This window comes from Nelumbo nucifera, chromosome 5, assembly GCF_055504915.1.
Source record: "Nelumbo nucifera cultivar China Antique chromosome 5, China Antique-T2T, whole genome shotgun sequence".
Classification (NCBI taxonomy): domain Eukaryota; kingdom Viridiplantae; phylum Streptophyta; class Magnoliopsida; order Proteales; family Nelumbonaceae; genus Nelumbo; species Nelumbo nucifera.
Window position 1 is genome coordinate 13,400,972 of NC_142653.1, and position 25,719 is coordinate 13,426,690.

The following is a 25,719-nucleotide window of genomic DNA, read 5'->3' on the forward strand; positions in this document are numbered from 1 at the left end:
GAATATGTATGTAGACGTGGACCAATAGCGTCTTACGAACAGATCGTATCCTGTACCCGCTTCGGAACCACGAATTTTGATATGCAATTTTTTCCAGTTGCTTGCTGCCGCCATTGTTTTGATCTCATTCGCCACGTGTCTTCCTCGCACGACAACCCTCTATTTGTTATCTTTTAAAATGAAAATAGAAAAAAAAAACTTCATTCGAGGCGACTAAAGAACCTGGAAAAACACCAATCTCCGGCGACTTCTAATTAGGGCAAGAGTTCTTGTTTTCCGGCGGTCCTCAGACTGTTCTATAACTCCGAAAGTAGTTTTCTGACAGCTGGTTTTGTAGTTTCTGGTAAATTTTAGACCGAATGTTATAAGTTTGGAGCTTTAAGGACTTTTCTCTATGAGCTATTATGTTTGTTAATTTAGAGAAGATTTTGGTTGTTTGGAGCTTCTTCTATTCATCTTTTCGGGGTGCTTCAGTTAGGGTTTGGTGATTGAGGAAGGTTCCCCCCTCTTTTGGTTTCTTCAATTCGACAATTGAAGATAATACAAAGATTTTTTTTTTCCTTTTTAATCTTCTGTAAACATGAGATCAGATCAAAGAGTTGTGCAAATCCTTAGTTCTGGATAGAGCATCTGGGAGGAATGTCAGACTGGACTTCGTACGAGGTAAGGGAGTTTTGTATTTATTTGTATTTATTTATTTTTAGTTTTTCTCTGTATTATTTTGTAGATCTAATCTTTTAAACATGCCGTGCACTTGTTATTCTGGTTGTCATATTCATCCACAGATATCAGTCTAGTTCTTATGATTTTTGGAAGGAGTAAAATGGAAGAAATTCATGTGTTCTCTGGTTCTTATGGTTAGCACAACTTCTTTATATGTAGAACTTGTAAATTACATGCCCAAAATATGAAAAGGAAAGAAAATGAGAGAAAAAAAAAGATGAGGCTGGTAGCATTGAAATTCTCTATTAGTGGTCGTTAAATTTCCAGCTGGTCGTCTGCAAATTTATTACCATTTTCTTTAGGTAGCAAAACTTTATCTCTCGGCTGAATTGCCAACTTGCTACCTTGCTAGATAAGTATTCAGATTATTCAATCACTTGATGAATTTTCTCAAACTCTTGAAATATGCAGTTTCTGTTTTTTGTACTTGTCAAACCTCTTGTATCTTTATGAGATATATCAAAATGTCAATGAGAAATTGTAAATATCTTAATTGACATATTTTCTGATAGTAAATAAAAATTAAATTCATTAAAAGAAAAGGAAGGGATACGAGATAGGTGATATGGAATCATCAAGAACAATGAAATAAAAGCTCTCTAAGCCCTAGCCTACAAACTAACACTCAGAGGTACATCCCCCAATACAAAATTCAAGAACCAAAATTATAACTCCGCTAGTCACTTCCTGAGATAACAGCCAGCACTCAATTCCAAACCATAACGCCTTAATCGGCATATATAGGGCGTGCTTTTATTTATATATTACAATTTTGTAATGAAGCGAACGGTTAAACAATTAGACAAAAAAAGAAAAAAAGAAAAACCTATTGGGAGTGATACTGAAAGAAGATAACATATCATGGATTGAGATGAGCTGAGGCTAAAACAAAATGGAAATCAAGGGGAACTTTTAGCTGAGACTAAAACAAAATGGAAATCAAGGGGAACTTTTTTTTCTTTTTTTTTTGCGGGGGGAGCATGAAATACTTTATTAGAGGTTAAGTAGTAATGCCTTCATTGTCATCACATCACAACATATGAAGGCCTAGACAAAACATGCACAGCTTCACCAGTAGAGATGCCATTGTATTGGGTTTGACATAGGTCTGGCACAACCTGAACCCGATCTGACTCATGAACAGCACCACAGTTATTTGCAGTGGCTATATTTAGAGTTTTCCAATGTCACTGTGTCAACGGGGTTGGGTTTGGTGCAGGTTGACCTCAAACCAAACCTGATTAAGGTCAAGACAGGTTTATTGCTTAACCCAACCCACATCCCTATTCACCAAGAAAGGACCTGATCCATTTTATTTTGTGTATGTGCTTGTAAGGCTGCAATATTTAGATTCTGTATTGGAGTTAGAAATTGTGACCTGCTTGTAAAGGCTTCAGGAAATGAGATAGTAGAAAGATACATTATCCAGCAGGGGATTGACCTGCTCAGCATCCAAATAAGCATGGAAATGAAGATGAAAGGGCCATCAAATTAGAAAGGTCTTGAAAATATGGTGTATATGAAATATCGTAGGGTGAACTTGATAGCAGTCAACTGAGCAGATGGGGCTTATGCATGAACTCCAACACTTTGTTGAAACTAAAGGGAATGTTAGTTGTATGGTTAAGTATTGAGAACATCCACAATGCTGTGATATTCACTAGAATGAGAAAAAAATGTCCTGAGTAATAGGAATGTTGAAAACCATAAAAAATGGTTCGCTAGAGTTTGGTCCACTGAAGCAGATCGTTAAGTAATTTTCTTTGAGATGGATTAACAATGAATAAATGAAACAAATTTACCTTTAGATAGTAGGTAAACTAGAGCCTACTTTAGAATTGTCTGGTTTGGTAGTGGAAGTGATTGAAGTATTGACATGATACTCCTAATATGGGGCATATCGTATCCGTATCAATGACCACAGATATAGGATATGCCACAACTGGGTTTATATCGCACAAGTCATGTGTATCGGTATGATACACCTTCGTATCGGGTTGTATCACACCATATCGGTGGATACGGTCTGGTATGCATTGATACAGAAGCATATCGGTGCCTGGTTTCATGACTTTGTATATTGACCGCTTTTGGACTGTTTTTAGACTTTAGTAAAAATTGAAAATTATAATTATAAAAAGTGAAATATAGTTATAATTATAAAAACTGAAATAAATAATCTAAGATTCAATTTTCCTCAAAAAATTAATAAAACAAAAAATGATAAAAATAATTTATTTTATCTACCTTAAATGATTTATGTGTTCATATGTTTTATTTTACTTGTAAATTATATGTTCAAAATGAAAATATATTATTTGAAAAATAGAGTTTATTTACGTAAGAATACTAAATATATAAAATTTCCCAAAAAATCAATAGAAATTGAAAATTATAATTATAATAACTGAAATAAATAATTCAAGATTTAATTTTTCCCAAAAATTTCCCAAAATTTAATGAAAATTGAAAATAAAAAATAATTTATTTTGTTTACCTTATTTATAAAAAAATATTCTGTCTATCTTAAATTATTTATATGATTTATTTACAATTATATGTAAAATAAAAAGTTACATGTTAAAAATGAGAACATATTTATTATTGGAAAAAATAGAGCTATTATTTATATACAAATACTAAATAAATAAAATTTCCCATAAAGTTAACAATAATTGAAAATTATAATTATGAAAACTGAAATAGATTGATAATTATTGTATGATGTGTACATGTTCTAGAATCCTGGTATTGTTGATTGTAATGTTTCCCTTCGTATAACCTATTAAAGTGTGCATTTCTCATGTGCTTATATTGTATTCATAGATAACTCAGCTTTATATTTAGCTTTATTAACATATTTATGTGATTTGTATGCATTTCCCTAGTGTATCCAAGCATTTTCATATCTTTCGTCCGTATCCATGCGTTTCCAAAGTGTATTTGTATGCATATCCATATCCAAACTTTCCAATATGATACCCAATACCAATACTTTGATCCTATGGAAGTATTCTATTGTAATTTGGATCAAACTGTTAATATGTCTACAAAAGATGGCTGGTTATTGAACATTCACCTTGTACCTTGAGGTATCACTAAAAAGAAAGCGGCCAAGAACTTATATAAAAAGGAAGTAACATTAAAAACATCAGAGGAAAACTCAGAGAGGATGAAAATAGTACGTGTTTCAGAATCTTAAGGATGAAAAACATATAGATCTCAACCATATGTTGGAGAGGATTACTTTTGGTTTGTTTGATGTAGAAACAGGAGATTAAGAGACTTAATCTTCTCATTGGACTAGTCAAATTGATGACAATGATTGTACAGTTGAAGCATTAAACCATGATTTGTTATTTTTACATGATACATTTCTCTAGCAGCATGTGACCATTTATTAAGAAGCATGACCTTGCTGATAGATTATATAAGTGCAACCCATCATTATCCTCTTCCAGATTTTATGTGAATTGAGGTAGTCTTTGTTGAAGAACTTCAATTGAGAGACTATCTAATGACAGAAGTTCCTTGCTAACACGGCCAACCCTTATTTTAATTGCAACAATTGGAATAGAAATCCTTGGGGGAAGATACTCAAGTCAAGGTGATGGTTTTGACTGGTTATTGGGGTTTTTTTCCTAAGAGGAGAAGAATCTGCTAGGAGAACCTTCAAAGTGCTGGAGGAGAAATATAGAATGCCTACAAAAAAGTGTTCAAAGGAGAAATAATCTGGATAATGAAGCAGAGGGAACTAGCCTCAGGGTAAAGGATGTTCAAGGAAGATTGGAAGCGTTTGGTGTGGCAGGGGATGACGATAAAAAGGAAGGTGAGGTGGTCACAGAGCAGGCTTTTGGGAAAATTCGGTGTTAGAGTTTGAAAGGATCAATGATATTCAATTGGATTCGTGGGTAACTGTGGAGGCACAAATGCGATGAGATGGCTTAGAAGAAACAGAAGCCCTCATACAATTCCGGTTTCAAAATTTTTTTTCCTGACTGAATGAATGGGTGGTGTTTGGTGTTAAGCCTTGTAAGAAGGTGAAAAAGGTAATGAAGGTTTGTAAGAAGAGCAAAGGACTTCATGTTCAAGTCACTGAAGAAGCCGAGTAATTGAGCAAGATTGTGAGGTTTAAGTTGGAATTTTAGTCTCTTTGTCGTTTGGCATTGGGGGGCTTGATGTAGGTTTTTGAAGCTTTGTGATGTTGGTAGGGATGGGAGGGCAGAATCTTAATGCGTTCAGGTTTGTTAGGGTCAATTGGGTTGTTAGTTTCTTTTCAAATTTGGGTGTGATCTCTTGGATTTAGAGTTTTAGCATGTAGTGGGTGAAAGTATATTTCCTCTTCTCTTGGGTGACTTCTTGTCACCTTTCTTGTACATTCTTTTTTGTTTTAATAAATATTTTATTGTGAAAAAAAATTGTGACTGGTTATACATCCTGAGTAGGAGTTTTGACTGTGGTGATTGTGCCAATACAAACTGTGGATGGATTTTGACAAAGCTAATTTTACGTTGATCCCTATGTGTGATTGAAGAAGAAAATGAATTGTCTCAATATGATCCATCTGAGATGATTGAGGATGTTTTGGATAACAATGAGGATAAGGAGGTTAGAGGGTGAAAAATATTAAATATGGAGTTTAATTGATCAGCTCTAGCGGGAGTTGATGAGAGCTGAGCGATCTCTTCCTACCCTAAACTTTGTGGACCTCAGGATTTCATGCATATGACCTCAACTTTCCATCTTTAATTTTATTTACTTTGTTTTTCTTCCTTTATCATGATTTATCAATATTTGTTTTTGTTTCATGTTCATTTCTGGTACTTCAGATATTTTTATTCTTTCATTATGATATGCTAATTTTATGTTGAATGTACAATTCTGATCATCTAAATCCTCTAACTGGTTTTACAGCTTGACGATATTGTTTGGGATGATTGTGCACCTGAAATTGATCGCCACAAGAAGCCACGCCTTGAGACAGTATGTACTTTTACAAAGAACACAAAAAGCAAATATATTGCCGATGATGGTATTTTAGAAAAACTGGAAACAATATCTCCAACTCTAAAGCAAGGAAAGCATTCAATGTTGGAAAAGGGTTCGTGGTCTTGCACACCTGATGGTGTGTTTTCTGCTTCATGTGATACTGACTCCATTAAAGAAGTAGCAACTTTAACTTCTGATAACACTGAGATACCCAATAGTTGCTTCAATAATTGCAATGTAGATTCAATTGGCAACGAGTTCTCTGCAGATGACGCAATGCTTGATAGTAGAAGTTCTGGAATGGATAACAGTTTGTGCCACTTCCCACTTCATGATATTTCTTCAGCAGGGAGTGACCTTGAATTTTTTAGTAATGAGCAAGAGGACAGGGAGAATGGTGACCTTTTGTATTATGGATGGCCTGATATTGGCAATTTTGAGGATGTTGTTCGTATGTTTAGGTAACTTCAAAGAACTTGTCTTTTGTTTTCCAAGCTAAACTTATGTTTACCAGGTTTATATTTTTTCATATTTGTTTTTCCAGGACTCAAATTTCTTATGTACCTTGGAATTACTTCAATCACTAGGAACATGCTCGCCTAGTATCAAAGCTATAAATTTGCTCTAACCCCCAAACCCCCTCCCTGCTTCAAAGTACAAACAAATAAATGACATTATGCCCTTCAAGCATAAAAGCATTAACAAAAATGTATAAATGTGGATCATTCTTGGGCCTAGCCTACATATGTGAATTTTGCTGTGTAATTTCAAACCTTTGTGCATGCATTGCTTTCACATTCTTTGGCAGGTTTAATAAATTAATCTTCTTTTGGTTCATCATCATCATCATCTAAGCCTTATCCCAACTATATGGGGTTGGCTACATGAATTATGTTTTGCAGTTTTGTTTTGTTTAGTTCCATATTCATTGTAAATTAATCTTCTTTTGGTTTCTGATGAAAAAAAGGTAAATCCTGATTTGTAGTGCCTATTCCCATTCTTGACTTTGACATGCAGAAGCTGTGATTCCACATTCGGGCAAGGGAATGCTAGTAATGATGATGAAATGTCATGGTTTTCATCCTCTTCTCGTGCCATTGATGGCCCTGAAGACCCTCTCAAGAAGTCAGGCTTCAAATCTTCATGTTCAGAGTCAAGTGAACTGAGAAGTACATCAAAGCATCGGCAACCTGATATGAAAATTTCACCTGACACAGTTAGTCCTTTGGTTACTGATTCTGATAATTCCGATATTTGTAGAACAAGTTCTCAGGCAATGGATGCTGTAGAGGCTGTTACTTTGGAAGATTCCTCTTATACTGATTGGTTGGACACAGATACTGAGAATAGGGACGAAACCTTATCCAAGAGAGAGGTCAGTAAGAAAAAAATTAAATAGCATGTTATCTCATGGTTGAATCACTTCAATGTCATAATCATTTATTTATCTGACACGATTAACCATTTTGTTTCACTTACATTTCTCTTTAAAGAGAACTGGTGTTGGTGAATTGCTTTACATTTGCAGGGGAATGAGATTATTGGAGGAATTGAGGTTAAAATTTCATCTTCCACCCAAGCTAAGAATGAAACTGGTGTGACGGTATGTTACAAAACTGACATGGGAAAATTCTTGAAACATATTTCCTTAACAGTTTTGTAACCATCTCTATTAGTTTTTGTTTTCTTTTGATAACTAACAGATCAAAGAAATTTTATCAAGTTGTAAAAGAAAGCATATCAATAAATAGAGCATCTTAACTCTCCCATAAGGAGATACACCCGAGTACATAAATGGCCATTTTGCCAACACTGGATCAGTAGACATTGAATATAGCTCTACCCTATTTTCTCCTTTTCTAGCTTGTTCATCAAAGTATTAATAATTCTTTTGGTCCATCTGATTGAAGTGTCCAGTATTAGCTACAAATCTTGCCTCCTTGAGAACTGTATGAAAACTTATGGGGCATGGGGCCTTTCTTTGTTCATCTACCCTATTACCCACCACCTGTGGCTTGCCTTCCTCCTCCTACAGCCTTGCAGGTTTCAGATAAAAGCGCAACTGTAGTCCTTCAAGAACAGATGGCGGCTCTTCCTGATAAGAATTTCTCTTCTATGGGACCAAAGTGCATTAATACCATCTTTGAATCATGATTTCTGAATGTCCCCCCCCAAGTCCATCTTTTGTCCTTATGCAATGAACAAACCTTAATGGGATAAAATCAATCAAAGCCTCTTTTGCCTTTGCTTTGTATATAGGCTAACTAACTAATGAGAAATAGTGGAAGTGCTTTTGAGTCGATCCGTCCTTTCTTATTTATACTTGTGTTTAAAAGGAACGAAACTATTATCATGCCCCTCTTTACATAAAACAAATAAAACTAAACTATTCCTACACTCCCCCTCAAGTGGAGCATAGATGTCAATTATGCTCAACGTATCTAGTCAAAGTTAAGTTTCTTCTTTATTAAACCCTTAGGGCCTGTTTGTTTCCTCTTAGCTCTTAACTCTAAAGTGGAATTGTACCACTTTTAGAGAGAGAAAAAGAGGGGGTGTTTGGTTGCCACTTCTTCTTTAGCCTTAATGTATCGGATGATATCAAACTTTCTATATATATATATATGTATGTATGTATGTGTGTGTGTGTGTGTGTGTTCGTGTTGTTTTTTAAGTAATACTTAACTATTTATTAAATGCTAAAATATTTAATTAATTTTAAATAATTGATTATTAATAATTATTATTTTATTAATATTTAATTTTAATTTCCAATTCTAATTATTTGATTTTAATAATTAATTTTATTATATTATTACATAATTGATTCTTAATAAATAGTTATTACTAATTTCTATTATAAATAATGTAGTGTAATTAAATAATTATTTAATAAATAAACATTTTTATGAATAATTAATAAATATTATTATTTGTTAGATACTATTAATTATTTAATAATTCATCATTGATCTATTTATTTTTATTAATTATTTATTAAGTTCTAGTTATATATATTTATTAAAACATTATTTAATTATTTATTTTTTGATCAATTAATTAATTTAATCTTTTTATATTCATTAATTAATTTTTAATTATTTTATTAAATAGTTAAAGAAACTTTCTCATATCTAGGGTTAAAGCAGTCAATTACTATTTTTCAAAACATAACATTCAGATTTCGGAACAACATTCTCTACATTTAGATATTGGAACCAAGAAAAGTTCTCCAACTCCAATGCACCTCTTAAAGTAATTTTTATAGTTTTAGATATTAAACACCAGAGGAAACAAATGAGCTCTTTGTAAAAAATTTAACAAGTTGGTTACAGTCTTGACATTTGGAATTCATGTTAATCTTCTCCCTTAACAAAATGCCTATCAGCTTTCTCATGCTTGGTTTGACCATGTTGCACAGGATGGTGGGCTATGTTAATGCTTACTTTATTATCAGAATACAATTTCATGGGATCCTTAGATTCAATATGAAGCTCCTTCAAAATTATTCTTAGCCATAATTTGATATTCCATTAGCCATGGACCGGATTCTACTTTTGCACTAGATCGAGTCACCACATTTTGCTTTTTGCTCCTCTAAGTAACCAAATTGCCTCCAAGTAGGGTGCAATATCCTTAAGTAGACCTTTCGTCATCAATTGGCCTGGCCCTATTTGCATTAGTGTACACATCTAGCTGTAGATGCCCATTATCATATAATAAGAGTCCCCTTCCACAAGAGGCCTTCAAATATCTGAGAATCATCTCAGCTGCTTCAAGATGGGGAACCTGAGGAGTATGCATATATTGACATTATTCCAATTGCATAGGCAATAGTTGGTCTTGTCAAGGACAAGTAAAGAAGTCTTCCCACCAATCTTTTTGTTTTTTAAACTTTTTTGATTGTTCATCTTCCCATCAATCTTTTTGAAACATGTCTTTATACTTAAGTGATAGGTGCGTGCCTCACCTTGTGCCTTGCTTCAAAAAGTTCTCCAACCTCTATTTGTTAATGTTGCTCATTCATTCATCCTAATAAAATATCTTCTTAAAAAGCAATTAGAATTATAAAATTATTATTTTTTGTGTGAAAACTAAGAACTTAAGACCCTAATATGGACTTGTTTGGGCTTGCCTTGAGGGGCGTGGCACAAAGGCGGGTCGTAGAATCAGGAATGTAATATGTTTTACATCACATTAGCTACTTAAAGTAATGCAATTGAGGAAAAAAAGAGATTGTGAGTTTTACTTGCTTGAAAATGTTTTATATGTTTGATTTTATTTTAAATTCTAATTTGAATACGCTTTACATGTTATGTTTATCTATTTTAATTTTAGATAAAGGATTTTTTATAACATCTATTTTAAAATTTAAGTTTATATTTTTTATTAATATTATGTTTAATAATTTTTCTTTCTCTTTGTTTGACATTTTTTTTGATTTTTTTTGTATTTTTGCACCTTGCTTTAAAAAGATGTGCGCCTCACCTTGCGCCTTGCGACTGAGGCGCAAATTGGCCCCTGCACCTTTTTTGCGCCTTGCGCTTTTAAAACATTGGGGTTGATAGGTGTATCTATCATCTTAGCACCCATTTCCCTATTTCTTCTGGAAGATTAAGAATATTCTTCCTTTGAGACACAAATATTCCCCTCTTGGACCTTGGCACCTCAATGGCCAAGAAATATTTAAGATCTCCCAAATCTTTTATCTCAAATTTAGAGGCTAGAAAAGTCTTCAATTTCTCAATCTCAACCTAATGGTCACTAGTAACAACTATGTCATCAATATATATACTAAAAGTAGGACAAACCATTCTCAAGGTTAACAAACAAAGTATGTATTCCTGCTTTGAGTGTACACAAATTTCTTGATAGTGGTACTAAACCGGTCAAATCAAGCTCTTACAGATTGTTTCAGTCCATAAATAGACTTCTTCAACCTATAAACCTCCCTTGAGGTATCACAACACTAGGAGGAGGAAGCATGCATACATACTTTTTTACATCTAACTAATGCAAAGGCTATGATTTATAGGTTAGAATGCTCTCCCAAATTAGTTTATAGGAATATGTATCTGTCGACCTTTCTAAGAAAGTCCTGAGCGATTTTCAATCAGTTTCTAACAAATTCTGATTTAGAAAACAAGGCTCCAAGAACACTCGTTTCAAATAATTCGTAAAAACAACCCTTCACAACCATGCTGACAGGGGCAGTAAAATAGGAAAATGAAAAATTTAGATAAAATTCATTCTTCCACCAAAAAATTTAAAACCAGTTCCAGCAACTATAGATATATGCTAAGGACCAAACACTATCAGTCCCAATCACCAAACTTAGCCCTGTTGCTTGCCACGATCAGAAAACCCTAATATACTATTTTCCAATTTTTAGAAAAAAAATATGGGATTTGGCAGTCCTGCTCATTAGGAACAGGACTCCTCCAAGGAGATTGAGAAATTCAATTACATCTTGATCTTCCTATTTCTCAGTTGTCCCCTGAAACCAAAATTCTAAGACTTACCTGCCAAAGGTGTTTCTCAGTCCTCACGATCAGTTGTCATTAAATAATCAATTCACATGCACTAAAAAACAAAGACTTTTCATTTTAGTCAACAGAAACTTTAAATGCAGATGCCTGGAAACTATACCAATGGAAATCATAAAATTTTGGCCTGTTATAAATTGATAGAAACACTTAGTCACGGCACTAGCTTTACATCAGATATGACCTTGTAAATTGTTTTAAAATTGGAGGATCTTTTTCTATTTAATCCAATCTGATGTTGGATAATTATCAAAAGATTATGATTTTAGACTCTATAATAAGGTCACTTGTTTCATACTTACATATTATCATGTGACAGATCACTTTGCAAAGAAAGCAGTCAAATTACCAGAACCAATTTAAAAATGTAAAACCTCCATCTGCTGTGTCCTCAACCAGAGAAACTTCTCATTCTCCAGACATTCTACAATCAAAGCAAAATATGGGACCTGATTATATGAATTATTTGCATGATCGTATTTCTTATGTGCACTCAGAGTCCAATAATCTTTCCTGTGAATCACTTCAGGTTGCCATCACACCAACAACAACCAGTATTAAATCAGAGAACCAAAATGATCCTTCTCTGTCTTCAAAGGTTTCTTCTTATGCATCAGATCATGTCCAGCCCATGGAAAGGTCTACTGATTCTTCACCAAAGGGTCCATCTATGACATCAGAGGAAAAGATGGAAAAACTTCTTCAGCAGCAAGTAAAAGCCACATTAAATGATCAAGTTCATGTCCCAAAATACATGCATCAGATTCAAAATGAAGTTGGAGGTGATAGTGAAGTTGAAGGAGTAAGTAAAGAACATCCACCAGATGCAGATTCATCAACTGTACAACAAAGTTCTTGTATGAGCTCTGCATTGCCAAATGAAATATCTGTAGATGCAACTAGTTTTCGACAGCTTCAATATGTCATGGAACAGGTATAAAGGTTTCCTACATGCATGGATATGTGGTTATGTTCTCATATATGTGCATGGCCATGAATGGTTTTCTATATGCGTGGGAAAGCAAAAAAAGCTAAAATACCTGTGACCTGATGATGCTCCAGTTATCTGGTCGGTCTTGGGAGGGGATATACTGATATCTGGTGGGTCTTTGCACATAGTGATCGTTCTCAGACTTGAACCCACATTCTCATGCTTTTCAGCCTGACATTTGCATATTAAGCCCCAAAACTAGATGTGTTGCACTGTTGCACCGTAGAAGGTGCCTACACTAAAAATCAGCAGAATCAAATGACATTTAATCATCTGATTTATATGTTATCCTAGGGTCTTTTTAGAAGACTTGAAATTGTTCTCCTACCAAATGTAAGCAGTAAAAATGTATCCTTTCAAATACATACGAAGCTGATTTTCCTGGTCAGACTTTCAGAGGGCTTTTTTAATGGTTGATCCAATCTTGTGGATGTAGGATTTGTCTCAAGTTAGGGGGCCCCAAACTGTTCTATGGGCTCTGTAGACAGTTCCAATTCTCAACAGTTCTACTCGTAATGCTGCACCAACCATAATACAACATTATCAACTCTGTATATATGGGTCTCACATGCTAGACATGATTGGCTCAGTATTTTCCACCTCTCATAAAGGATTCAAACTTCTGTAGATCTCTATACAACTATCTGCTATATGATGGGAACAGTTCTATACATGGTGTGAATAAAATTGGAAGGAATTAACCTAGTTAGGACTCTGTTGAATACTGATAATTTGTTGTTTAATTTACATTTTCCTTATGAAGAGGTTGCAAGCATGGGGCGTATCTGCATATTACCTTTCCTAACTCCCAATTACTTGTTCTGCATTCCTTTATGGCCAGGAGTGATCATGGTGATTGGAAAAATATGGTTAGAGGCTGGTCAATTAAAATTACAAGGCAGGGAAGCTTGTGCATGATTGTATGTCATATATATTCACTATCCATAAACATTATCTGTGTGTGTGTGTGTGTGCATGTCCATGCATGTGTTGGTGATGTTTACACTAACTGTGTAAGTTTACATTGGCATAAATTTACTTGGAACTGACTGATTTGAACTTGTTTAAATTCAGTTGGATATCAGGACAAAGCTGTGTATAAGAGATAGTTTATACCGCTTGGCTAGGAGTGCTGAACAAAGACATAATTTTGGAAACTCAAATTGTAGCTGCAAAGATGATGCTGATAAAAATGGAGTGTTGAAGACTGAAGAATTAAATAAGTATGCCCAAGCACACTTGCACAGCATGCTCTGTATATCTTTTATTTTTTTGCCCATTAGATATAGATGATATTATTAAAAGAGATCTTGTTGTTCTTTTTTATCACATTCAGTATCAATTTTAGAATCTTCTCATCCAAGTGTAATGTTCGACCATATCTCTTGCTGATCTGGATTGATGATTATCGTGCTATTCTGTGTATTCAGACTTTTTTGACTTCCTTTTTTTTGTCATTGTGAATGATTTTTGTCTTTCATTTGGATTAATGCATAGCATCTTGATTATATGGATGGGGCTATACTTCTATATAGTCTAGAATGACTCTTCCTGTTGTTATTAATATAATCTTTCCATACCTTTCTCAAAAAAAATAATAAAAATAAAAAAAAAAACTATTCTATTGATGCAATGAAGAAACCATTCTGAAATTACTCAATTTAAGTGAATACATATAGATAAAAAGGTATAAATGGACATATACATAATACATGCACAGGTATTATGCATTCTGAAATTACTCAATTTCAGAATGAAGAAACCAATCTGAAATTACTCAATTTGTGCATTCTGCATGTTACCAATTTTAAAGAATATAGCCACCTGAAAATTTTAAACTTTCTAAGTCACATCCAGATGTATATTTTAGAATTAAAACATGCCCATCAGCTCATGTACGTCCAAACCCTTATCTTGCGGGTTTCAACTTGTGTGTCATGTAATTACTGGAAGTTCCCAAATTCCATATATCAGAGCTAACTTTATAGTCATCAACCTCATCAGTGTTATGAAACATAGTATGCTAGTTTTTCTTCTTTTCATAGTATTAATCACCTCCATGCTCCTTGTCAAAATTTCAACATCCCATGGTCTGGATCACTCTTTACTCTCATGTGCTGCTTTTTACATGCATCCATCCAGATCATGGTTTAAAATTCTTCTTAAGCATTTGACCATTTGTGAATACTGAAATTTCGTAATTTTCTTTTAGAAATTTGGAAAGTCTAGGGAAATTGGGAAAAGATTAAAATATTAGAAAATATAGAATTAATTTGTGACTTCAAAAATGTTAAAAGAGGTATAATGACACACTAAAAAACTTAAAAAGCAACAACCCATTATGTACAATAAGTGATAAAATATTAGATTTCTTAAATAGGAATAATGAGAACATCTGGTTTAATATCATAAAATGTGACTGGCAGCAATGGATCAATTCAGTAATGTTTCCTATCACGGTTATTTTGATCCCGCCACTTTGTCTTTGCACAAGGGAGTCGTAATTGCCATGCACTTTTTGTATAGTGTCTCAGTGTACATGAATATAATATGATTTGAATGAATGAATGAATCTACCTTACCTTTTCCTAATAAAAAGCCATGAAATGTGACTATGCTTGGAACTAATTATAACTCTTATATCCCAATTCCTTTTCTTTGGCATTCTTTAAAATATGTCCATCTTGACTTGAATTATGTGGCCATACTGCCATAGTAAAATATTAACTATTATGTGATTATTATATTACTATATGATTATTATAATCTAACAACAAGGGACTGGGTTAAGTGGTTGATGCCGACCTAAAATTTGTAGGATGCTTGGCATGCTTGTAAATAATTATTCCTTTGTTCAGTCAATAATAGTTCTAACAATTACCAATAAAAAATGTTTCTTAAATTAATTATTTAATTATTTTTAAAAGAACTTTATATCTGAAGAACTATTGAATATTGATTCAAAGGTCTAGACCTTTTACTTATTGTATACAAATATGTGGCATGTGTATTTTCTATGTCTTACAACTATTCCCAATTGATTTTTGATCAAACCTAGTGATGTTTCTCCAATATTTTGTCTAGAGTTGAAATATTTATACATAACAAATGAGAACTTTCCCTGCTGATCAAAAAAAAGAAAAAAAGAAAAAGAAAAAGGAGAACTTTCCCTCCATGTCAAAAAAAATTTGAATATTGGGGAATATCAAGGGGTGTTTAGAATTTCTTGATTCCATGTTATTGTCTTGCCCCTTGTGAGGCTCAAAAATGTTGATATTTTGTGGAAACATCACCGTGAACCATAGCCTAGAATATGGTTGAAAAATCCTTTCCTACTACTTGGCACCATAATTGGACACCACCATGGCATGTAGCTCTTGAGAAAAGCTTTGATTAACCTTTGCTCAGTTGTCATGGTACTAACACAGTGATGCAATTTGCTGTTTTAGAGGAATGCCTTAGCATGAGATAGAAATGGTTGATCAGGTATCAGATTCATGAGAATATAATGGCAAGTCTTGGGTTAAGGTCAACATTTTTTTGTTGACCTGAAATTCAATACATACCTGAAGATTTACATTCACGTGTTCTTTGTATCTCAAGCTTTGTAGCCAGCCCTTACAAACTTCAAAATCTCAACTTAAAGGTCAACTCCTTAAACACTAAAACAAGAGTCAATCTTTTATGTTTTATCAAATTTACTTTTTTTTCTTTTTACAACACACTTTACAGCTTGTGCAAGACTCATCCCAAGTCATGAGTCATTTAAGCTAATGTTGTGGCTTGGCTGCTGAGAATCCTACACAAAAGTATTCAACAGCATGGCTTGATTCCTGAGGCTTGAGAGTTGTATCAACTTGGATGAGACTCTTAGTTGGCTTCTAAGTTGACATGCTAAGGTTATGGTTGGATGGCTGAAATTGAAGATCCAACTCACTTATGACCTTTTAACTTTTAATGGCGTGCTATTTTTCTAGAAACCCTTTGATGGAGTTATGGATTTGCAATTTACATCATTCCTTAACTTACAGCATCTATGCTGATACCGAAACATAACTTTCTGCTTTTTACTATCTAGTTCAGAGGTGTACTCATTACATTTCATACTCTTATCATAATGTTTTGTTCTTCTTACCATGACTTCTATTATGAATTATGCATATAGGTGATTTAGGCTTAGTTGTTGAGGAGCATCAACTGCAGAATACTGCAACCAAGTCTCATTTTATTTTGTTTTTGATCAGCAACGGAAATTTACTTTCATTAAGAGAGTTTTAAAACATTACATACAAGTCTAGGACTTGATCCACATCCCATTCTTTTGTTTTCAACCCATTTTAATTCTGCCCAGAAAAATTGATCACTATAAACCCCTTGTTTCGCTAGGACATCAGCCAACCCGATTGCCATTCTCCTCACCCATCCGAACGTAGCTTCCACTTCAATTGTTAAGCTTCTTATCTCCCTAATAGTTTGCCTATACATCCAGGCACCCGGAATGTTGCAACTCATCCACGATAAAACTAGATTTGGGTCTCCTTTGACTTCCACCTGTTTCATTCCCTTATCTTTCACAGTCGTGGGTTGGACACCACTTCCCATGATCTGAGAATATCCACCGAGAAAGCTTTAAAGTTTTCCATTGTTTTTGCCCAATGTGATACCTTTGGCTTTATACCATTTATTAAATCTTCTTCTGTGCTATACTTCTCCTTGCATATCTGTGCACTCCTTTTTCCCAAATAATCCATACAATAGCTGTTCTATTGTCCTCCACAATATTCTTCCTCTCTTTTTTGGTAATCTCATGAATCCAGGGCTGAAAAGGCTGGTCACATCTCGAGGAGGTTCCCACCTACAACCTAAAAGAGAGCAAAAATTCCTCCAAACACAATTCACAAAAGGACAAGGGATTAGTAAATGGAAGACCACTTGCTTTGCAAAGAATGCATCCATGAAGTGAAAGGGAAACTTCCTAGCAGAAAACCTTTATTTTTAGGTGGGACCGGTCTACTCCAAATTTCTTTCCTAGGGTAAGTTACTCCTCCAGAGGATTGTGAAGTTTAAGGCATTGAAGAAAAAGCACAAGAAATCAAAGGAAGCAGTCCAAATTCCACTATTTGTTGGGTTAGTTTTTGGATGAGAGAAGAAAAGAGAAAAGAAGACGACGAAGAGGGTTGAGAGAAATGGGTGGCAACAGTTAGCAGATGTTCTGGCCACGGGTGTCCCCAAGGCAAAGTTACAACATTGTGTAAGCAAGCTGGGCATGATCAATATCTATGCTTAGCTTGAGGGGTAGTGTAGAGATAATGGACCGAATGGGTCTTAGTTTCTTTGTTTTTCTTTAAGTTATGTTTACGACTTGTGTTAGTAGGTAGTGGGCCTTAGTTGTGGGCTTGTTTTCTCTCTCTCTCTCTCTCTTTTTACTGCTGTCTTTAGTGATGGACGCCCTACTAAGGGCACTCATGTAATTATCCATATTTTTTACATCAAAAGAATAAAAGAGATCATTGGGGGCTGAAGAGAGGTTTTGAACTACTCTCTGTTCTTCTTCCTTTTCTTCCATCTTCTTCCTCCATCACTTCTCTCTCTTCAATTTCCTTATTTTCTCCTGTTTCTTTTCTTTTAATTCAGATTATTGCAGATGTGATTTACAACTTAATCTTATTATATATAGTAGGGCTTTAAGATAAGAGTACAAAGATATATCTGCCCCTGATTGGTAGGCAGAAAAAACATATTAGTACAATAGAGGGGCCAGGCCCATTAAGCTTGAGAGCGAAAGAAACATAAAGAAGGATCACATAACATAAATAAAAGAAGGTCCAAACCTACAATGCTAGGCCTCACAACATGTTGTACCAGGGTCCAAGAAAACAGAGCTGAGCAAAGATAACAAGGTAGCGAAAGAGTCACATTCCCAATCCCTGAGATCCCTTTTTAAGCCAAAAACCTAGTTTAATTCAAAAGAGAATGAACAGAACTATGGGCTCTTTCTGATACTGGGAGAGGGAGTACAACAAAGGAAACTGCTCAATTAGAGGAGAGTTACCCAACCACAAATCCTCCCAAAACAGGGCTCTATTTCCACAAGCAGCATCTAATCTAACGAAGTTCAAGAAAGAGGGAAGAGTTAGCCGAATGGATTCCACGGGGACAAAGGAGACAAGAAAGCAGAAGCTTTTGCATGCCAGCTGTTGTCCATAAGCTGTTCAAAAATTGTCCTTACAGCTCCTTCTTTGAGTACGTCACTTTTTGTATGAGTTATAAATAGTGGTTTTTGGGGATGTATAAAGTTTTTTGCTGTCCTGCTCGGTGCCTTGTTAGGCAAGTCTGTAATCTCTCTCAGTTGTTTTAATGAAATTCTTTACCTTTTCTGAGAAAAAAAAAGATGCCCATTACCATATATGCTGCAATAACCTTATGCCACAAACTATCCCTCTCCAAAGGGAATCCCCACAGCCACTTCCCAAGTAGGACAGTATTCCTAAGTAGTATGTTCCTTATGCCCAGGCCTCCCTGCTCTTTAGGCTTTCTAAACTCCTCCCACTTCACCCTATGGTCCCTCCCTTTTATCCTCTCTCAATTCCCAGAGGAAGTTTCTCATATGCAAACTCCTAAATTTGTGTAACTAGGAATCTTCTTAAGAAAAGCTGGAAAATAGATATGCTTTGATCATCATCATCTAAGCCTTGTCCCAAATATATGGGGTCAGTTACATGAATAAAGGTAAGTGTGTTGCTGAAGGGTAAACATGAGAAAGATCTTTGTAGCAATCTATTGATTCCATATGGAAGTCTAAAATTTATTAGGCTTTCTTCACTAAACTTTACTATTTGAATAGGAAAAACCTTACTACAAGGAAAAGTATTCAGTAGATGTATGATGCAATTTAATGCTTTAATATGTTTCTTTACTTGATGCAATTTAATTTATTGTATGATGCAATTTAATGCTTTAATAAGAAGAGGAAAAGTTGGACGAGAACGAGTGAAGAGGAATAGGACAGTGGGGGAGGGGGGGGAGGGGAAGAGGGATGAAGATTCTCAGTTGGAATGTGAGAGGTTTGAGGGATGGAAAAGATGGAAATGGTAAGAAATCTAATTAGAAACACCAAAACAGATGTGGTATTGTTGGAGGAAACAAAACTGGAAAGTTTTGACTTGAAATTGAAACTGGATATTTGGGGAGAGGAGGGTGCGGAATGGGTGGACCTACAAGCTTTGGGATTGTCAGGAGGGGTTGTGATAATTTGGAGTTCAGAAGTCTCCAAAGTTGATTTATTGGAAAATTTCGGGAATTCACTTGTGTTACAGCCTTGTAACGTAGATGCATTCTCAGTTTAAAATCCCGGACATGTAATTGAAGTATGTACTAGATGTTGTTGGTGTGTCATCTAGACAACCAATGTGATAGGATGTAATCTTTTCTTTTAATAAATTTTCTTTCTTCTTGATTCTTCAAAAAAAAAAAATGAAACCAGTTTTTCAAATTGAGAATGACAGTTTAGCTAAGATATTGTCTTGTTTTCAGAACAATACTCTTGAGTGTATTGAATTGAGTTAGCCCTTCTGCAGGTGCACACAATTTATGGATATGGAAACTGAGACAAATCCGATAGATCGGTCTATAGCACACTTACTTTTCCACAGGCCTTCTGATCCATCTACAAGTGTTTCTAATGATGTCTTGTCCCATGAATCTCATGCCAGAGTATGTTTTCATGCATTTGATTCTAATTTAATTTAAATTGCACACCCGTTCTACTAATCCTGATCTTGTAATTTCAATGAACAGATTCAGAGTTCTATTACTAGTCAGCCTGAGAAACCAGTTTGTCAAGGAAAGGTAGCTGATGGAGCACATACAAAGAGGCAGAACTGATCAGTAGTAAGAAATTGTGGCTTCCAGCTACACTGCAATGAAAATTGTGTTGTGTGCCTGAAAATGCTGTCTTTCGTCATGTATACATATTTATTTAAGAGACCACTGGATGTATCAGGTTTAGTGCTGTTATCTGGATATGTTGCCTATGTGATACAGTCTTAAAGCCAATGTTTACCATATATTCTTGGTTGTAATGGTGCACATATTAAGTTGTTTCTCCATTTACTGTCTCTTATATTTATTTATGTTAACTGTAACTCAGTAGAAAGCATGAGACTTGAAGAGAAGTCAAATACTTGACTGAAGATGACATTCAACCCACATTGAAATTGATCTATTAAACATCAATCACCTCCACATAGCAATAGAAATTTATGAGGGATTATAGGGGGAAAGATATCAAGTTGTATATCTTTAGGGTTTCTCTTAGTATCAACCTTAGATGTTCCTTAATCTTCCCTATATGAAGTTGCATTCATACCACTCAAGATTAAGAGAAAACTTCCAAAGCTTCAGTCACCTGTTCATTCCAAAAGTAAGACAAGAGAACATTTTTTTTTTTTGATAAGCAATAGTAGATCATAATGTAGGTTATGTTTGAAAAAAATCTATCATCAATCTACCTCAGTTAAGGCACAAAACATAGTGGTGACAGTAAGTCTTCAGGGTCTCATTTAGTGAATTGATCAAGTCAGAATTGGGGAGGGAATTCAAGAAAGGGGAGGAGGGCAGCATTACTATCCTTATCCACTCAAAAGAAGAGGGATCAGATAGATGAAGAGAGATAATGGGAGGCCCAATCAGATATCCATATTAGGAGGTTTTCAGGTTCCATGGGATTAGAGGTTTTAGATTCTAAAGAGATGGTCTACTCTAGCCTCTAGGAAAAAAGAACAGGAAAAGAAAAGAAGGAAAAAAAGGAGTGAAGTAGAAAATAGAAAGGTTGAAATGTGACATTGATTATAGTAAACGCAATAGAAGGAGAGGAAGAAGGGGGGGAAATAGGAAGAATAGGAAGGGATAGCACATGGTTGCATGAAGGAAAATACAGCTTGCAGTAACGTAGCAGCACTGTTCTCGGGGTTACTGTAGCAGGTTGTAGTCAGGTGGTCTTTTATTATTTCTATCTTCTATTAGGATGGCATTTGAAGATTGAGGCCTACACAAATGCAGATTGGGCAGGGTCAATGGACAACAAAAGATCTACTTTTGGCTATTGTGCCTTAGTTGGGGGCAATGTGATATGTTTGAGGAGTAAGAAGCAATTGGTTGTTGCTCGCTTTAGTGCAAAGGCAGAATATAGGGCAATGGCTCATGGGGCGTCAGAGTTGCTATGGTTGAAGATCCTGTTAACAAAAATGGGAATTCCAACAGAAAATCGTATGAGACTTTACTGTGACAATCAAACAGCTAAAAACATTGCTCATAATCCTATTCAACATGATCATACAAAACATATTAAAGTGGATAGGCATTTCATCAGAGAAAAATTAATAGTGGAGAAATTTGCTTGCCCTTTTGTAAGATCTGAGGATCAACTTGCTGATTGCTTTACTAAAGGAGGTCACAAGCCAAAGTTCGGTAGTAACCTAAGCAAGTTGGGCATGATAGATATCTATGGTTGGCTTGAGGGGGAGTGTTGAGAATATGCAATATGGTGAAAAGGGCCAAGGGCTTTTTTTGGGTGTTTTCATTTCGTTTTTGTATTTGGGTGCCCAAGTAAAGACAAACTTGTACTTTCAGCAACATTATAAACTTGTAGTCTCTAGAGTGAACAGTAATAACTCGAGGCACACCTTTGTAACATTTCTTTTTCTTCTCTTCCCCTTCTTCTCCCTTCTCCTCCCATCTCTTCTTCTTCCTTTGTTTTTGGGCTTCACCTTAAACAACTAGATGATTTAGGAAGTTTGTGGGTTGGAAATCAGCTAACTTTAAACTCTCTCCTGGAATGTGAACTAAAAAGGAATAATTTAAGGAACTAGTCTAGTGATGGATTTTTCTTAATGAAAACTTACATGAAGCTTTAGAATATTAGGTCGGAGGTGGTGACCAAATTTTGTTGAATTTCAAGCTGTTTAGCACAAATATATGAACAATTGAAAATATTTTGCACGTTTTGATGTTTGATCCTTTTTAATTTTCTATGACTAATAATAGATTTCTTGATGCTGCCTTAATAATCTACTTGAGTACTACTTTGTATGGAAATTTCCCATACTGTGTATATTATGTTGCGTTGATGTTTTGTTCACTTTATTAATATTCTATTAATGTTATTCTTGTTTGTTTTTGAACTTGTGTAGGGTTCCTGAGCATCATTTTTCGACTCTATATCACAGACAGATAGCCAGGACTCAGGATTTACTGTTGAGTGATGGCCAACCAAAAGGTTACCTAGGCTGAACGCATGATTAAATGAACTTATAACCATCTGAGTTGTAGATTATTCTTTTGGAGCTTTAAGATACATCCTTCTTCATTTTTAATATACAGTGATGTGCGAAGTTGTGATTGCCAGTTATATTTATTTTTATCCATGTAATACTCTCAGGTGGGCCTCCTATAAATCCCTAGTTTTTTTTTTTGTGTGTGTACTTTGTTTTCTTTTATTTTGCTAAACGATTGGGCTACACAACGTGGGATAGCTCTTGAAGTAGAGCATCTTTAGAAAGGGTTCGACTATGATATCAGAAAGTTAATACCATAAAATTTTACAGCCATTCAACCAGTATCATAAAAGAGGTGACCAAACAGGTGTTATTCGTCAAAATTCACAGTGGAGCTTTGTTGGTCAAAGCTATTCTGATAACATGTCTTTCCTGCATTAGATTTTACCCTAGAGAAATTGTGATAAAGAATGGTCCTTGTTTTTGGTAACGAAGAATGGGCCTTCAGTTCTATTTCCATATACTAGTTTTGAACTTGTTTATTTTTCTTCTTAGGCAAATCTATGATGCTGGAAAGGTATGATATCGCAAGAGCTTTCACCAATCAAAGACCCGTGAATTTGATAGAATACCGCCTGATTGGTTATTACTTTTTCTGGTCCCGATATCATACCTGGACCCTTTTCCTTGGTATAGTATTAATTTATAAGACCCATACATTTTTTTTTATTTGTTCACCTGGGCAAAATGTATGATAAAATTGGGGGTTGAAAGGCGTTGAAACATCATAAACCTGGATAAACAGAAAGTACTGGTACATGCAGTACTAAATTGCTAATAAAATTCAACATGATTCTAACTGCCATATAGATGGATTTGCCCTTCCTAGGGGTGCAAGTTGGCGGGTTGGGCTGGGTTTATTGTCAATTTAGGCCTGACCCTAAAATTTGGGTTTAAGGTCTGACTCCGAGGTCAAGTCCAATTTTCCTAACTTGAACCCAGTCCGTACAGTAATTATGTTTATATAGGTAAATATGTAAGCAAAAATTACATATCAACATATGTATGAATGTGTATAGCTGGATTATGCTTGGACTAGGCCTGAAAAGTAAAAATTACATGTATGAATGTGTATAGCTGGATTATGCTTGGACTAGGCCTGAAAAGTAAAAAGAAAGCTGGACTTTTTGGGCCCGAGCCCAGCTCGTATAAAAATTTCCGGCCCAAATTGCACCCCTAGTCCTTTGCTTCCTAACAAACACGCAAATGCCACATCACCTACCATCTGTTACTCTGTTCCATCCTTTTCGTTGAAATATCATTTGTCTCGTGTCCACAAGACCACAGCTATCTCTTCAGCCAGTCCTATCTGCTATGGAACATGAGAATTCACATCTGCACCCTACAGAGGGCGCCTTACAAGTGCCCCACAACACATCCTAACCGTGTATTGGGATCATCCATACTTGCCATTGGGATATGTATTGGGAACATCACCCATACTTGCTATTGGGAGATGTTTCTAATACACAGCTGGGATGTACTATGGGGCACTTGTGGGTCACAGATGTGAATTTGGAATGTGAAACACTTGCCCTTTTTGCAGAAATATCTATGAAGCCAGAAGGATATGATATGGTACCGGAATAAGAACTGACTAATTAGAAACATTGTGAATTTGATGAATACTAGTTGATTGATTATCATATTCAAGATACCCTTGATATATTATCATATTTTTTGGGTAAAATACTTTGACTTGAACATACATGTGACATCATGCGACATATAAATTTTTTATTACCCTGTTAGTCTACGACTCTGTCTTGTTTTAATGGCTAGTAATGTGAAATTGACCCCCACCTGTTTGTTTAAATATCTAAAGGATCAATTACTTATACCTACGTTTTCATTAAATTGCTAATATTTAAAGAGTTAATTACTTAATGGTTGATGTTTGTATCGCTTCCATTTATGTCTATTTGAAAAAGGGTGTCAATTCAGTGCCATATAGGCATTTATACCAAAATGCTATTTGACAGGATTGTTTATTAAATAAATGTTTATCTTGGTTTATGTGTGAACCAATAGTTGAGTGAATGGAAACCATACCAAACACCCTCTAAATATACCCTGTGCTTTTACTAAACTATTTAAATATATTTTATATTTTACAAAACTACTTAAATGTACCTTATTAAAGAGTTTAGTGTAAAGATTGACAGAAAATAGTTGAAGGATAAAAATGCCCTTAATTATTATTTAAATTTTCAAAAACATGCACTTGATTCTCCTCTTCCGACAAAAATATTATGCAGCAACCCAAATTAAGATATAAAGCTTGCATCCCGCGAAAATATTATGCAAGAATTGAAATTAAATCTTAATGAATTGTGTAATCGCAGTGAAGTGTGGCTGCGGTTTAGGCGTTGAATCAGGACTCAGGACAGGAACTTCGTTTGGGCTTCGGTCACATTTGCGAATAGGTTGGACACGGAATCTCTCATCTGTGGAGGCTTTGCTTAACACTCTAAAGTTTGAGGGACTACACGGCAATTAATCTTGCTGAAGCATGGTTGCTTGGAAAGTCCACAATTAAAGTAATAAAATCATCATTATTAAGGATAGAGGGTGAGGTGGAGTATTGTCACACATATTGTGAAGGTAACATTGCTGCTGATTGGCTAGCTAACTGTGCTCACTCAAATGATGTATCTACTTCTGTCATTTCTAGAGTTTTAAGTCTTATTTCTTGTTCTGATTTTGGGAACATGCTACCCTGCATTGTGTAGCCCCTCTTCTAAATGCTCACGCATAATTGGCTTCTTGTTCCTGGGTGTCGGTTCACTTACTAGGTAGAGAGTAATGTTATACATACTTTGTTTAAATTAGAGATGACAACGAGATGGGTTTGGGGAGGATTTTATAAATTTTAGATCTTATCCGCCTCCTTAAACCACCCAATCCATACCTGCCTCAAAACCCGTAGTGGGTTGGATTTTGGGAATCCAAACCCTTTCTGTATATGAAAATGCAAAACCCTCCATGACCTTACCCTCCCCGTATTCAAGGGTAGGGGTGGATTGGGTTTAGAACCCGCATCTAATTTTCTATTATTTTTTGTTATATATAAGCAATAAATAAGTAAAACAACAAAATTTTCAATTATTTGATTAAGACATATAAAAAATACATAAAC

General features: G+C 35.0%; 1 protein-coding gene across 4 annotated transcripts; it reads left to right on the forward strand.

Moving 5' to 3' along the window:
• The first annotated feature begins 39 nt into the window (after positions 1-39).
• On the forward strand, positions 40-22,714 carry LOC104605132 (protein LNK1-like). Of its 4 annotated transcripts, none has more exons than XR_016076266.1 (9): positions 40-663; positions 5,638-6,173; positions 6,730-7,087; positions 7,241-7,315; positions 11,785-12,189; positions 13,321-13,469; positions 19,813-19,959; positions 20,044-20,136; positions 22,437-22,714. XR_016076266.1 is itself a non-coding variant. In XM_010269760.3 (9 exons), the coding sequence occupies exons 1-8, from the start codon at positions 640-642 to the stop codon at positions 20,128-20,130; spliced, it is 1,770 nt and encodes a 589-aa protein (XP_010268062.1). In that variant the 5' UTR covers positions 40-639; the 3' UTR covers positions 20,131-20,136; positions 22,437-22,714. The 4 variants fall into 4 exon arrangements, 2 of the variants coding, with proteins under 2 accessions (XP_010268062.1, XP_010268072.1); XR_016076265.1 differs by having other exon boundaries at positions 19,824-19,959; positions 20,044-20,248; XM_010269760.3 differs by having other exon boundaries at positions 19,824-19,959.
• Positions 22,715-25,719: the final 3,005 nt, after the last annotated feature.